This window comes from Mustela putorius, unplaced genomic scaffold (assembly GCF_011764305.1).
Source record: "Mustela putorius furo isolate JIRA1106 unplaced genomic scaffold, ASM1176430v1.1 tig00000253_pilon_pilon_pilon, whole genome shotgun sequence".
NCBI lineage: Eukaryota > Metazoa > Chordata > Mammalia > Carnivora > Mustelidae > Mustela > Mustela putorius.
Window position 1 is genome coordinate 8,161,274 of NW_025421329.1, and position 13,529 is coordinate 8,174,802.

Sequence of the window (13,529 nt, forward strand, 5' to 3'; positions counted from 1 at the left end):
TCTGATTTTGTCAACTGAGAGGTGAGAAACAGGTGATCAAACCCATAAAGAGCACCCGAGGACCTGCTGAGCGCCCGGATTGCGCGACCCAGGGGAAGCTGCAGCGAAGGCACAGCCTGGGGGCCCACACAACTCAGACGCGCAGGAGCGCGGAATCTACGCCTGGCCCCAGCAACAAAGAGCAACCCAAGATGGGGGCTCCCCCAGCCCTCACCACTCCGCCTGCAAAAGAACCCTGCCCCGCCCCCCGGCCGGTCAACGTCCCTAGCGGCGCGGTCGTGACGCCATTTCCTGTCGCCGGCGCGCACGTGGGAGGAAGTGCCGGTGCCCGCGGCCGCCGCTCTTGCTTGTCTCTCTGGTTACGTTCGTCCGCCGGCCGGGCCGCTTATTCCAGCTGGGCAGCCGCAATGGGAGTCCCGGCTTTCTTTCGCTGGCTCAGCCGCAAGTACCCGTCCATCATTGTCAACTGCGTGGAAGAGAAGGTGAGGAGGCGCCTGACGGCCGCCAGGGGCTCAGACGCGTTTAGGCCGCGGCCCTCGGCGCCCGCCACCTGCCCCCGGGGCACGGTGCTGGGTCCCGCGCCACCCTGTCGGCCCCGCGGACAGGGCGGCCCGACACGCTTTTGGGCACCGGCACCCGGAATCAGGGCCCGGGAAAGCGGGCAGGGCGGGGCAAGAGCCGAAAGGGGTACGAACTCACTTGAGGGCTGTTCCTCCCTTGCCCGCTTTTTCCGGGACCGGGAGGCCCCGCCCACGGCTTTGTTTCTTTCCGGCCCCGTGTGTTTGGTTTTCCGAAGAGTCTTAAAGTCTATTGAGCCGCTCCCGGCGGTTCCACAGAATTAGCTGGTTAGGGCTGCCTAGATGCTGATCCTGGCCTTTAACAACCTTGTAAAGTAATAACTGGCGGCGAGCTTTTCTCTTGTTTACTGTCCGTGCCTGAAAGGCTTCGTAGTGCCAGAGGCCATTCGTTGCTAGATTTGTTAGATTCCACGGCGAAAGCAGCCATCCAGGACATGGTAGGACAAGATAGAAGTCTGATAAGTGCCCCTTGTCTAGATGCTCTCCTGTCGGACAGCTTACTTCTTAAAATTTTCGGAATTTCTCGATGCACTCGAACAGTACACTTTTTGTTGTTAGTTTGTTAGTACATTGACTTTTGTCCATTCTTCAGTTTTGTAGTTATTGTTTTCGTGTTACCAGTCCGAGTTCGATTTTATACTCTTAATTATAATTTTTGGGTTGGGAAGGTTGAGGGGGGCACATCATGCCTTCCACCCTTTCGTTTTTGAAGGAAGTACCCAGCTGTGACTGTGAAAACTTACTTTTGTTTACTCCTGGAACCGTGAGATCTTAATTTTTGCTTATTAGCTATCCAAAGGGGGAATCGAAAACCTTGTTTTGATGGTATTCCCAGTATTCTTTTTTTTTTCCTGAAAGGGAAACTGTAACTTAATGCTTGTTTCCTTTGTTTTTTTAAGACTTTTCTCAAACATAATGTACATCTCATTCCATTTTTACTTTAGTGATAACCAGTTCTAACTCTTTTGGTTCTATTTCTGAGTATCATGCTTATACCTGATTTACTGGTTTTGGATCTAGCTGTGGAATTGCAGCTATGATAGAAGACGGTTTAGTCCCTCTTGCAATCTCCTTCCCCCCTCCAAATAATAGTACATCACTGTCTTCATTTCTTCTAATGGTAAGCTTGATAATTTTACTATGCCTTTTGAAAAATTGTATTTCCTATATAAAGTATCCCTTGACTTTTCACTGTCAAAGCTTAGGTATTAGCTTTTCTACTCTGGCTGCCCTTCTGCAGCGTGTCAGTTATACTTTTCCCTTGTTGGCATCCAAAATTAAATTGTCAGGGCGTTGGCAATACTGATTTATTTCAAAAGCTAAAAAAGTTAGGGGTGCCTGGGTTGCTCAGTCCGTTAGGTATTTGATTTCTACTCAGGTCATGATCTTGCTCCTCAGCCTGGAGTCTGCTTGTCCCTGTGCCCCTCCTTCTGTATCTGTCATTCATTCATTCATTCATTCATAAATACATACATACATACATACTTTGAAAAACAATAAAAGCTGAAAAAAATCAAATAGTATTGTCACTGTGCCGACTCAGGTTATGTGCTACTTTTGTCTTTTCCTTGGTGTTGCTTTTCTCTTTTCCTCTTTACATCATTCCCTATTCAATCTCCCTCTTGTCTCAGATATTCTATCAAGTCCTCTTTCTTCTTGGAGACAGCTTTTTGTGTGGGCCCCCAGGCTGTGCCTTCACCGCAGCTTCCCCTGGGTCGCGCAATCCGGGCGCTCAGCTGGTCCTTGGGTGCTCTTTATGGGTTTGATCACCTGTTTCTCACCTCTCAGTTGACAAAATCAGAGCATCTAAACCCACTCGTCAACTCTCCTTCCTGGTTTCTCCTGGTTTTGTAACACTGTACGTACCTGAACTATTAAAAGGAGTAATTTTAAATATTTTGACCTCACGGTGTTTGGTTTGCATAACGAGTTCACTCTACTTAAAAAATGGTATCTAGCTGGGACTTAGCATTTAATTCATTTTTTTTTTTCAGCTACATTTATGAGTATAACTGCTGAGATCCAGCAGGTTTTACTTAAGTAGCGTTTAACATGTATTGAGTGTTGTTCTGGCACTTTACAGATTAATTTATTAAATCTTCACACTCATATGATTATTACTCATTATTATTACTATTACAGATGAGAAAACTAAAGGACGGAGGGGTTAAGTAATATACTTAAGGTCACTCAGTTAATGTCAGAGCCAGTGTCAACCAGGAAGAACATGCTCTTAATTTATGTGTTCTTCTGCTTTCACTCTTTTGTAATTGATTTATTTTTATTTCTGAATTTTTTAAAGATCTTTGTATCCTTGGTAGTATAAGCTTTTATGATTATGTACTTAGGTATAGGGTTTTTTAAAATTTAAATTCATTTGGATCAGAACTTGGCTGACTCTCTGAGTCTGGAAACTTGTGTTCTTCAGTTCTAGAGAATGTTCTTTGATTTTTTTTTTCCCCTGACTTTTTTCCTCTGCCCTCTGAATTCTGGATACTGGGTCTCTGATTTCTTTTTTTTTTCTTAACCTATAATGTATTATTTGCTTCAGGGGTACAGGTCTGTGATTCATCCGTCTTATAAAATTCATAGCACTCACCATAATCACATGTGTACAGATATCTACACACACACACCCACATCTTCTTTATCTATTCATCTGTTGATGGACATCTAGGCTCTTTCCATAGTTTGGCTATTGTGGACATTGCTGCTATAAACCTTGGGGTACACGTGCCCCTTTGAATCACTACATTTGTATCTTTAGGGTAAATACCTAGTAGTGCGATTGCTGGGTCATGGGGTAGCTCTATCTTTGACTTTTTGAGGAACCCCCATACTGTTTTCCATAGTGGCTGCACCAGCTTGCATTCCCTCCAACAGTGTAGGAGGATTCCCCTTTCTCTGAATCCTCGCCAACACTTGTCATTTCCTGACTGGTTAATTTTTGCCATTCTGACTGATGTGAGGTATCTCACTGTGGTTTTGATTTGTATTTCCCTGATGCCGAGTGATGTGGAGCACTTTTTCATGTGTCTGTTGGCTATCTGGATGTCTTCTCTGCAGAAATGTCTGTTTATGTCCTCTGCCCATTTCTTGATTGGATTATTTGTTCTTTGGGTGTTGGGTTTGATAAGTTCTTTACAGATTTTGGATACTGGATACTGGACCTCTGACTGATTTATTTTTCTTTCTTTCTGTTCTCCCCTTCCCCCCTCCTCTTTTGTAGCTTTATTGAGATATAATTGACCTACAGCAAACTGTACATATTTCATATGTACAATTTAATAGATATTGACATATGTGTGCATCCATGCAACCCTCACCACAATCGAGATAATAAACATCACTCTAAAATATTCCATCTGCCTCTTTATTATTTCTCCTTAAAGTCCCTCCCTGTTGACCATCTTTAATCAACCACTGGTGTATTTCTGAATCTGTAGATAAGTTTTCATTTTTTACAGTTGAATATAAATGAAATTATATTGTAGGCACTCTTTTTTTTTTTTTTTGAGCTGGCTCAGTTACTTTCATTCAGAATACTTATTTTGAAGTTCATTCATGTTATGTGTATCAGAAGTTTGTTTCTTTTTATTTTTTATAGTATTCTGTGTTGTGCATATATCACATTTTGTTTATTCATTCATCTGATTGAGGAGCATTTGGATTGCTTTGGGCCATCATAAAAAAAAAAAAACGATGAACAGCTAATGAACAGTGGTGTCCAAACCTTTGTGTGAATGTATGCTTTCATTTCTTTAGAGAAATTACCTAGGAGTGAAATGATTGAATTGTATGGTAGATGTGTGATTATTTCAAAAGGAAAAATTGCCAGACTGTTTTCCCAAGTGATTGTACAATTTTGTATTGCCACTAGTAGTTTATGAGAGTTCTAGTTGTTCTGTTTCTTTGCCAACACCTGGTATGGTTAGTTTGTTCAGTTTTAGTCCTTTTTTTTTTTTTTTAAGTCTTAGTCCTTCTTATGTAGTTTTATCTCTTGGTTTTAGTTTATATTTCCCTAATGATAAATGATGTGGAGCATCTTTTTGGGTGCTTATTTGCCTTCCATATATCTTCTTGAGTGAGATGTCTATTCAGATCTTTTGTTCCTCCCCCTTTTTTTTAAGAGAGGGAGAAGGGGGGCAGGGGCAGAAGGAGAGGGAGAGAAAGAATCCTAAGCAGGCTTCAGGCCCAATGCAGCTTGATCTCACAACCGTGAGATATGAAACATGAACCAAAATCAAGAGTCAGCTGCTTAACTGATTGAGCCAATCAGGTGCCCCACGTTGATTTTTTTTTTAATTGTCAAACCCACTTTGCATTCCTTGGATAAATCCTGATCGTGGTGTATTATTTTTATGAATCGTTAGATTCAGTTTACCAAAGTTTTCTTGAGAATTTTTACCTTTATGTTCAAAAAGAATATTTGTGTTCTGGTATTCTTAGGTCTTTGTCCATTTTTAGTATCAGAGTAATCTTGATGTCAGATTGAGTTGCGATGTATGCTCTCTTTAGTTTTCTGAGAAAAGTTTTTGCAGAGTTGGTATTATTTCTTCCTTATGTATTTGGTAGAATTCACCAGTGAAGCCATTTAAACCTGAAGTTTTTTGGGAAGGATTCTTTTAGCTACAAATACAGTTTCTTTAAGTGAACATAAAGCTGTTCAGATTATCTTTTTTTTAAATGAGTTTGTATGTTTCATCAATTCTGTCCATTTCATCTATGTAGTCAAATTTGTTGACATAAAGTTGTTCATAGGATTCCTTATTATCTTTTTGCTCCCAGTGGAAAAGGTAGTGATGTTATCTTTCTCATTCCTATACTAATTTTTTTTTTTTGTTTCATTATCTGTATTGCTAGAGTGATCTCAAAGGACTAGCTTTTGATTTCATTAATCTTTTTTTCCTGTTGTTTCTTCTGCTTTTTATTGAGTTTTATCCTTATTTTCATTATTTATTTCTTATGCTTACTTTGGGTTTAACTGCTTTTTTTGTCCTCCTTTCTAAAGGAGGCAGTTGAGGTCATTGCTTTGATACATTGTTTCTTCTCATAGGTTTGGAGTGCCTGCTACTACTGTGTTAGTTACATCCCACAAATATTGACATGTTATGTTTTTATCTTTATTCAGTAACAAATACTTTCTAATAGACTTTTTTACTTCTTTGGCCCATTGTTTATTTATAGCTGTTACTTAATTTTCAAGTATTGGTGGTTTTAGGCATTTTTTGGTTTTTGATTTCTAGTTTTGTTCACTGTCATTGAACATACTTTGCATTATTTGAATCTTTTTAAAGTTTACCTGATTTGATTTATGGCCTAGAATATGTGTGTTGGTAAATGTCATTTTGCCTTAAAAGAGATACAAGTTCTTCTGTTGGGTGGAGTGTTTTTATAAATGTTATCATGCTGGTTTATAGGATATGGAAGACTCGAACAATACTTAGTGATTTTGTTTCTACTATCAATTACTGTTGGGGTGTGGAAATCTGTTACATATAATTATTTGGATACATCTGTTTCTTGTGCATAAATGGGTAGGATTATTTTGTCCTCTTGAAAAATATGCTCTTTATTGTTGCAAAATTAACTTTTTTGGCTCTCCTGGGTGACTCAGCGTGGAGTCTGCTTGCTATTCCCTACCTCTCCTTTTGCCCCTCCCCCATTCATGGTTTCTTTCAATTAAATAAATAAAATCTTTTTAAAAATTATCTTTTTTATCCCTGGCATCCCTGCCCCTTTGGTGTGAAATTTGTTTTGCTCAGTATTGAGATAGCCAGGTCTTCTGATAGGTGTATTTCTTTTTCTGTCTTTATATTTAAAGTGTTTGTTTTTATAGGCAACATACAGTTTTTTTTTTTCAAAGATTTTATTTATTTGACAGAGATCACAAGTAGGCAGAGAGAGAGGAAGGGAAGCAGGCTCCCTGCTGAGCAGAGAACCCCAATACGGGGCTCAATCCCAGGACTCTGGGATCATGACCTGAGCCGAAGGCAGAGGCTTTAACCCACTGAGCCACCCAGGTGTCGCTGTTTTTTTTTTTTTTTTTTTTTTTTTTTTTTTTTTTTCTTTATATGCTGTTTGATGATCTCTTCCCTTTTTTATTGTGGCAAATACACGTAACATAAATTTTGCCATTTTAAGCTTTTTAAAGTGTAGAATGCAGTGGCATTAAGTACATCCACAATATTGTGAAACTATTACCATTATTTATTTCGTCATCATCCCAAACGAACTCTACCCATTAAACAATAATTCTCTGTGCTTCCTCAGCCCCTACTTTCTGCCTTGTGAATTTGTCTGTTTTAGGTACCTAATGAAAGTAGAATCATATAATATTTGTCATTTTGGGTCTGGATTTTCACTTAGCATAATGTTTTCAAGACTTACGCATGTTTGCATGTACCAGAAATTCATTCCTTTTTAAGGCTAATAATATCCCATTGTATGTTTAGATCACATTTTGTTTGGACATTTGGGTTATTTTTACCTTTTGACTACTGTGGATAATGGTGCTATCAACATTGGTGTATAATTATCTGTATTCATGTCAATGCTTAGGGTATATAACTATGAGTGGAATTGCTGGATCTTGTGGTAATTCTGTTTACCTTTCTGAGGAACTGTCAAACTGTTTTCCTAGTCTGCATTGTAAGCAGGGTATTAAGGATTTTTACATTTCACGTGAGTATTGGTATGGTTAGATTTAAATTTGTCAGCTGTTTTCTGTCATACCCAGTTTTTGTTTTCATTTTCCAATTCTTTTGGATTGAGTGTATTTTTTTCATTTCATTTTATCTTTCCTTTGGTTTAACTATTTATTCATTCAACCATCAGTTTTTCACTTTGTGTCCTTGGCTTATATAGGGCTCCATTAGCTTTACACTCTTAAGAAAAATGCCTTTGGGCACCTGGGTGGTTCAGTCAGTTAAGCATCTTTCTGCCTTTGACTCAGGTCATGATCCCAGGGTCCTAGGATTGAGCCCCATATCTGGTTCTCTGTTCAGTGGGGAGCCTGCTTCTCTCTTTCCTTCTGCCTGCTGCTCCACCTGCTTGTCCTCTCCGTCCCCCCCCACCCCGGGTCATTAAGTAAATAAAAACCTTAAAAAAAAAAAGAAAAGAAAAGAAAAGAAAGAAAGAAAAATTCTTTAAACTCTCCTAAACTCTAAAGAACTAGTGATTTCTGCATTATACTCCGCGGCTCCCTCCGGTCTCTATTTTCTGGTTATTTCTGTGAGAGCTGAAACAAGGTAGTGTTGGTGTTGCCTTGTTTGACTTCAGCTGGTAGTGTGCATGTTGGTGAACTCAAATTTTTCACTGCTCTGCTCATGTTTGTGAATGACTAAGAGTGCTGCAAATACTGATTTAGGAGTTACCAAAAGATTTTTAGTAAGTAGGTGAATTAGCAAATATGGAATTCATGAATAATGAAGATCAGTGGTATATATGCCACACAGGTAGTTGTGTGAATTAAATCAGTTAATACAAGTTAAGTTGTTTCAAACATTGCTTTGTATAGACACTTGGTATTTCAGAATCTTACTGCTAAATTAAGTTTCAAGAGTTCTATGTCCAAGCAAAATTGGGGATATATTTGTGTCTAACTTTTGGTAATATTGTGTAGTGTAAGATAGTACTCTACCCTTCCTTTTTTTTTTTTTTTTTTCTCTTCCATTTGATTGAGTACTTTTTTATGACTGGCTCTAGTTTAAGGGCAGGAGGGACAATAATGAACAGGATGGCTGTTGGTCCCTGATTCTGCATGCAGTTTTGATCAGTATACTTTTGGGGGAGATGGCTACTACATTTTTAGGTAGCTTAATTCACCCACTTGAAGTTTATAATTAAAGGGTTTCTTGTATATTCATGGATGTGAGTAACCATCGCCACAGTCAGTTTCGGGACATTTTCATCACCTCAGAAAGAAACCTATACCCTGTGGCTATCAACCCACTATCCCCTGCCCCTGCTACTCCTATCCATAGGCAACCACTAGTTTACTTTCTGTCTCTCTGTAGAGTCTCTATTGTGACTTCCATGTAAATGGAATCATGTAGTCTATGTTTTTTTACCTGGCTGGCTTCCTTCACTTAACATTATGTTTTTAAAGTACATCCATGTTATAGCATGTATCAGTACTTCATTCTTTTTTATGGCTAAATAATGCTTCATTGTGTGGTGTGGATATACCACATTTTGTTTTTCCATTTGTGTGTTAATGGACTTTTGGGTTGTTTCCACCTTCTGACTGGTATAAGTAATGGTATTACATTCACATACAGGTTTCTGTATGGACATGTTTTCATTTACTGGGTATATACCTAGAATTGGAAACTCTGATATAGGATAACTCTGTGTTTGATTATTTGAAGAACTACCAGACTGTTTTCCAAAATGGCTGCAACATTTTAATTCCCACCAGCAGTGTTTCAGGGTTTTAATTTATCCACATTTCACTAATACCTGTTATCTGACTTTATTTTTGCCATCCTAATGGGTATGAAGTTGATATCTCACTGTAGTTTTAATTTATATTTACCTTAGGACTAAATTATACTGAGCATCTTTTTTCATGAGCTTATTGGCCCTTTGTGGATCTTTCTTGGAGAAATGTCTATTCATATTTTTTGCCTGTTTTTCAAATTGTGTCATCCTTTGATTGAGTTGGAAGAGTTTTAAAAATGTACATATTCTGAATACAAGCCTCTTAAAAGATATATGACTTGCAAATTTTTTTTTCCTGTTTTATGTTGTCTTTCCACTTTCTTGACAGTGTCCTTTGAAGCATGAAGTTCTTACTTTTGATGATGAAATCTAAATTACTTTTTGTTTGCTTGGACTTTTTGTTTGTCACATCAAAGAATCCATTGCCAAATCCAAAGTCATGAAGATTTATGCCTGTATTTTCCCCTGAGAGCTTTATACTTCCAACTCTTAAATGTGCATGTATGATCCATTCTGAGTAAACTTTTGCATATGGTATGAGGTTAAGGTCCAACTTCATTCTTTGGTGTGTGGCTATTCAGTTGTTACAACACCATTTATTGAAAAGTGTTCTTTGCTAACTGAATGGTCTTGACACCTTGTTAAAAATCAGTTGACTATAGAGGTATGAGTTTATTTCTTGTGTTTAATTTCTGTTCTTTTGATTTATATGTTTATCCTTGTACCACTACCATAGTGTCTTGATTACCATTGCTTTGTAGTGAATTTTGAAATCTGGAAGTCTAAGTCCTTTATTTTATTCTTTTTTGAGGATTACTTTGTATATTCGACTTCCTTGCAATTGCATATGAATTTTATAATCCACTTCATAGTATAGATTTTACATTTCTTTGATTAACTTTAGTTTTAGGATACTACTATGATTGGAATTGTTTTATTTTTTCAATTGTTCATGGCAAGTGTATAGAAATTAAATTTTTTTTATTTTGATCTTGTATCTTGCAATCTTGCTGAACTCATACATCCTAATAGTTTTTGGTAGTTAATTTAGGATTTTTTATATACAGGATCACATCATGCAAAGTTCTACTTCCTCCTTTACAATATAGATGCTTTTTATTTCTTTTTCTTACTTAATTGCCCTGGGTAGAACCTCCATGACAATTCTAACCTTAAAGGGAGACCACCTACTTCGTCACCATTGAGTATGATATTAACTTTTTTTTTTTGTAGATGCCCTTTATGTAAGGAACTTATCTTCCATTCCTAATTTATTGAGTGGTTGTTTGGTTTCTGTTTTTACCATGAAAAGGTGTTAGATATCCTCAGATGTTTTTTCTACATCTATTGAGATGGTCGTGTAATTCTTGTCTTTCATTCTATTCATGTGCTACATTTTATTAATTGATTTTTTGATGTTAAGCCTTGCATTGCTAGGATAAATCCTACTTGGTAGTGCTATATAATTCTTTTCATGTATTGTCAGATTCAGTTTGCTAGTATTTTGTTGAGGGCTTTTATATCCCTGTTCATTAGAGAGTCTGTGGTTTTGTTTTCCTGTGACATCTTTGTGTAGTTTTGGTTATCAGGATAATACTGGCCTTGTAAAATGTGTTGGAAAATGTTTCTTCCTTTTCTTGTTTTTGGAAGAATTTGTGAAGAATTGGTATTTTTTTTTTTTTTAAAGATTTTATGTATTTATTTGAGAGAGAGAGAACATGAGTGGAGAAAGGTCAGCAGGAGAAGCAGACTCCCTGCCAAGAGCTCAGAGCCTTATGTGAGACTAGATCCGGGGACTCCAGGATCGTGACCTGAGCTGAAGGCAGTCGCTTAACCAACTGAGCCACACAGGAGCCCAAGAATTTTTATTCTTCTTTGGGTGTTTGGTAGAGTTGAGTGGAGAAACCATTTAGGCTCAGGCTTTACTTTTTTTTTTTTTAAGATTTTATTTGTGAGAGTGAGCGAATGGGTACACACAAGCAAGGGGAGTGGCAGGCAGAAGAAGAGGAAGCCGACTCCCTGTTGAGCAGGGAGCCCAATGTAGGACTCAATCCCAGGACCCTGGGATCATGACCTGACCTGAAGGTAGATGATTAACTGACTGGATCACCCAGGAATCCCTAAGCTTGGGCTTTTCTTTGTGGGTAGTTTTGTTTTCTAATTTTTTTTTAATTGGTTTTGCCTCATATAGGTTTATTCAGATTATTTCTTTTGTCATTTTTATAGTTTGTCTTTTTATTAATTGTATGCTTCATCTAAGCTATCTAATTTTTTGGTGTACTATTCATGACCTTTTTAGTTTGTTTCTATAAAGGTGGTGTAACATCCTGTCTTCTATTACTGATTCTGATAATTTGAATCTTCTCTTTTTCTAGGTCAGACTGACTAAATGTTTGTTGATCTTTTGAAAGAACAAGTTCTGGTTCAAAGGTTTTTTTTTCTTTTAATCTTTTCATTTTCAGTTTTGTTATTTTTCCTTTAATATCATTTCTTTTGTTGGCTTTGGGTTTAATTTGCTATCATTTTTCTAGTGTCTTAAAGTACATATATTTTCTAGTATTTTTAAAAAGATTTTATTTATTTTATAGAGACACAGGGAACACAAGCAGGGGGAGTGGGAGAGGGAGATTAGGCTTCCTGCTGAGAAGAGCCTGATGAGGGGCTCAATCCTAGAACCCTGGGATCATGACCTGAGCCAAAGGCAGATGCTTAACGACTAAGCCACCCAGATACCCCTATTTTGTAGTGTCTTAAGGTACATAACCTATAAGGTTAGGTTGTGGATTTGAAGTCTTTCTTAATATAGACATTTACACTTGTAGATTTTCCTCTGAACACTGCTTCGATTCTATACCATAAGTTTTGGTATGTTTTATCTTCATTTTCATCTATCTCAAGGTATTTTCTGATTTCTCTATTGATTTTCTCATTTCATTGGTTATTTATTCATGAGTGTGTTGTTTAATTTCCACATATTTATGAATTTCCCAGATTTCCTCCTGTTATTTCTAATTTCATTTCATTGTGGCTGGAGAACATATTTTAAATTATTTTTATGCTTCTAAATTTTTTGAGATTTGTTCTATGGCCCAGCGTTTGGTCCACTGGAAAATGTTCCATATGCAGTTGAGAATGTATGTTCTGTTGTTGGATGGGGTATTCTATAGAAGTCTGTCAGATCTGGTTTGTTAATAGTGTTGTTCATGAGAGGAGGAGTAAGATGGCATAGGAATAGACCTAAATATCATCGGGTCCCAGAAGTTCAGTTAGATAGTTATGAAACCATTTTGAACACCTACAAACTCAACAGAAGACTGAAGAGAAGAAGAGCAGCGATTCTAGGAATAGAAAAGCGACCACTTTCTGGAAGGTAGGACATGTGGAGAAGTGAATCCCATGCGATATATGGGAAGACACATTGCAGGGGGAGGGGTTGGCTTCCAGCAAGCGGTAGAGCAGCGGAGCACAAAATTGGAACTTTTAAAGAAGTCTGCTCCCCTGAGAGACGTCACTCTAGAGGCTAAGTGGGAGATGGAGCCCTTGCTGAGACAGTGTGGTCTCAGGACCTGTGGGGTCACAAAAAGACCAGGGGTGCCTGAATGTGGAAGAGCTCCCAGGTATTGGAGTGGGGAAGCTGGCTGCAGAGACAGAGACAAGGAGTGGGCTCTCAGCTCAGGATTACCTTAAATCATGACCCAAGGCACAGTCTGGCCGTTTCTCTTCGAGCAAGGACCACACGTGTGGTAGATTGGGGGAGACCTCCTCCTTCCTTCTCTGGGAGAAGTGGCACAGGAGTGCGCTGCAGGAATCTGCTGGGTTTGGAGACTCTAAACACGGCCCTGTGCCAGAAATAAAAACAATAGGTCACAGGCTAGGTGAGCACAGAGTGCGGCTGGAGACTGGGGACATGGGAGTGATTGACTGCTTTTTCTCTGAGGAGTGGGGCCCCAAGCTCTCACCTCCTACAGGGCTGGAGATTGGGATGCTGCCATCTTCATTCCCGTCCTCCAAAGCTGTACAGAAAGCATTCAGGGAATAAAAACCACAAAGGACAAAACTGAGCAGATTACTTAGCCTGGCCCTTAACAAGGGTGGTGCAGTTCCTCCTCTGGCAAAGACATTTGAGAATCAATGCAGCAGGCCCCTCCACCAGAATGTCAACAAGAACATCCAGCCAAGACCAAGTTCACCAATCAATGAGAACTGCAAAACTTCAGAGCTACAGGAATACAGCACATAGAATTAATTCATGGCTTTTCCCCCATGATTCTTTAGTCTTTCAAAGTTAAATTTTTAAAATTTTATTCTTTTCTTATTCTATTTTTTAAAATTTTACCTCTTTCGGGGCACCTGGGTGGCTCAGTGGTTTAAGCCGCTGCCTTCGGCTCAGGTCATGATCTCAGGGTCCTGGGATCCGAGTCCCGTATTGGGCTCTCTGCTCAGTGGGGAGCCTGCTTCCCTTCCTTTCTCTCTCTGCCTGCCTCTCTGCCTACTTGTGATATCTCT

At 38.7% G+C, this 13,529-nt stretch overlaps 1 protein-coding gene across 2 annotated transcripts in view; it reads left to right on the plus strand.

Moving 5' to 3' along the window:
- Positions 1 to 292: 292 nt before the first annotated feature.
- Positions 293 to 13,529, plus strand: part of XRN2 (5'-3' exoribonuclease 2) — a 91,175-nt gene continuing 77,938 nt past the window's right edge. For both annotated transcript variants that reach the window (XM_004754123.3, XM_013057047.2), the window contains exon 1: positions 293 to 482. In XM_004754123.3, the coding sequence (XP_004754180.2) occupies positions 408 to 482 (75 nt within the window). In that variant the 5' untranslated portion in view covers positions 293 to 407. The remainder of the gene's footprint in view (positions 483 to 13,529) is intronic.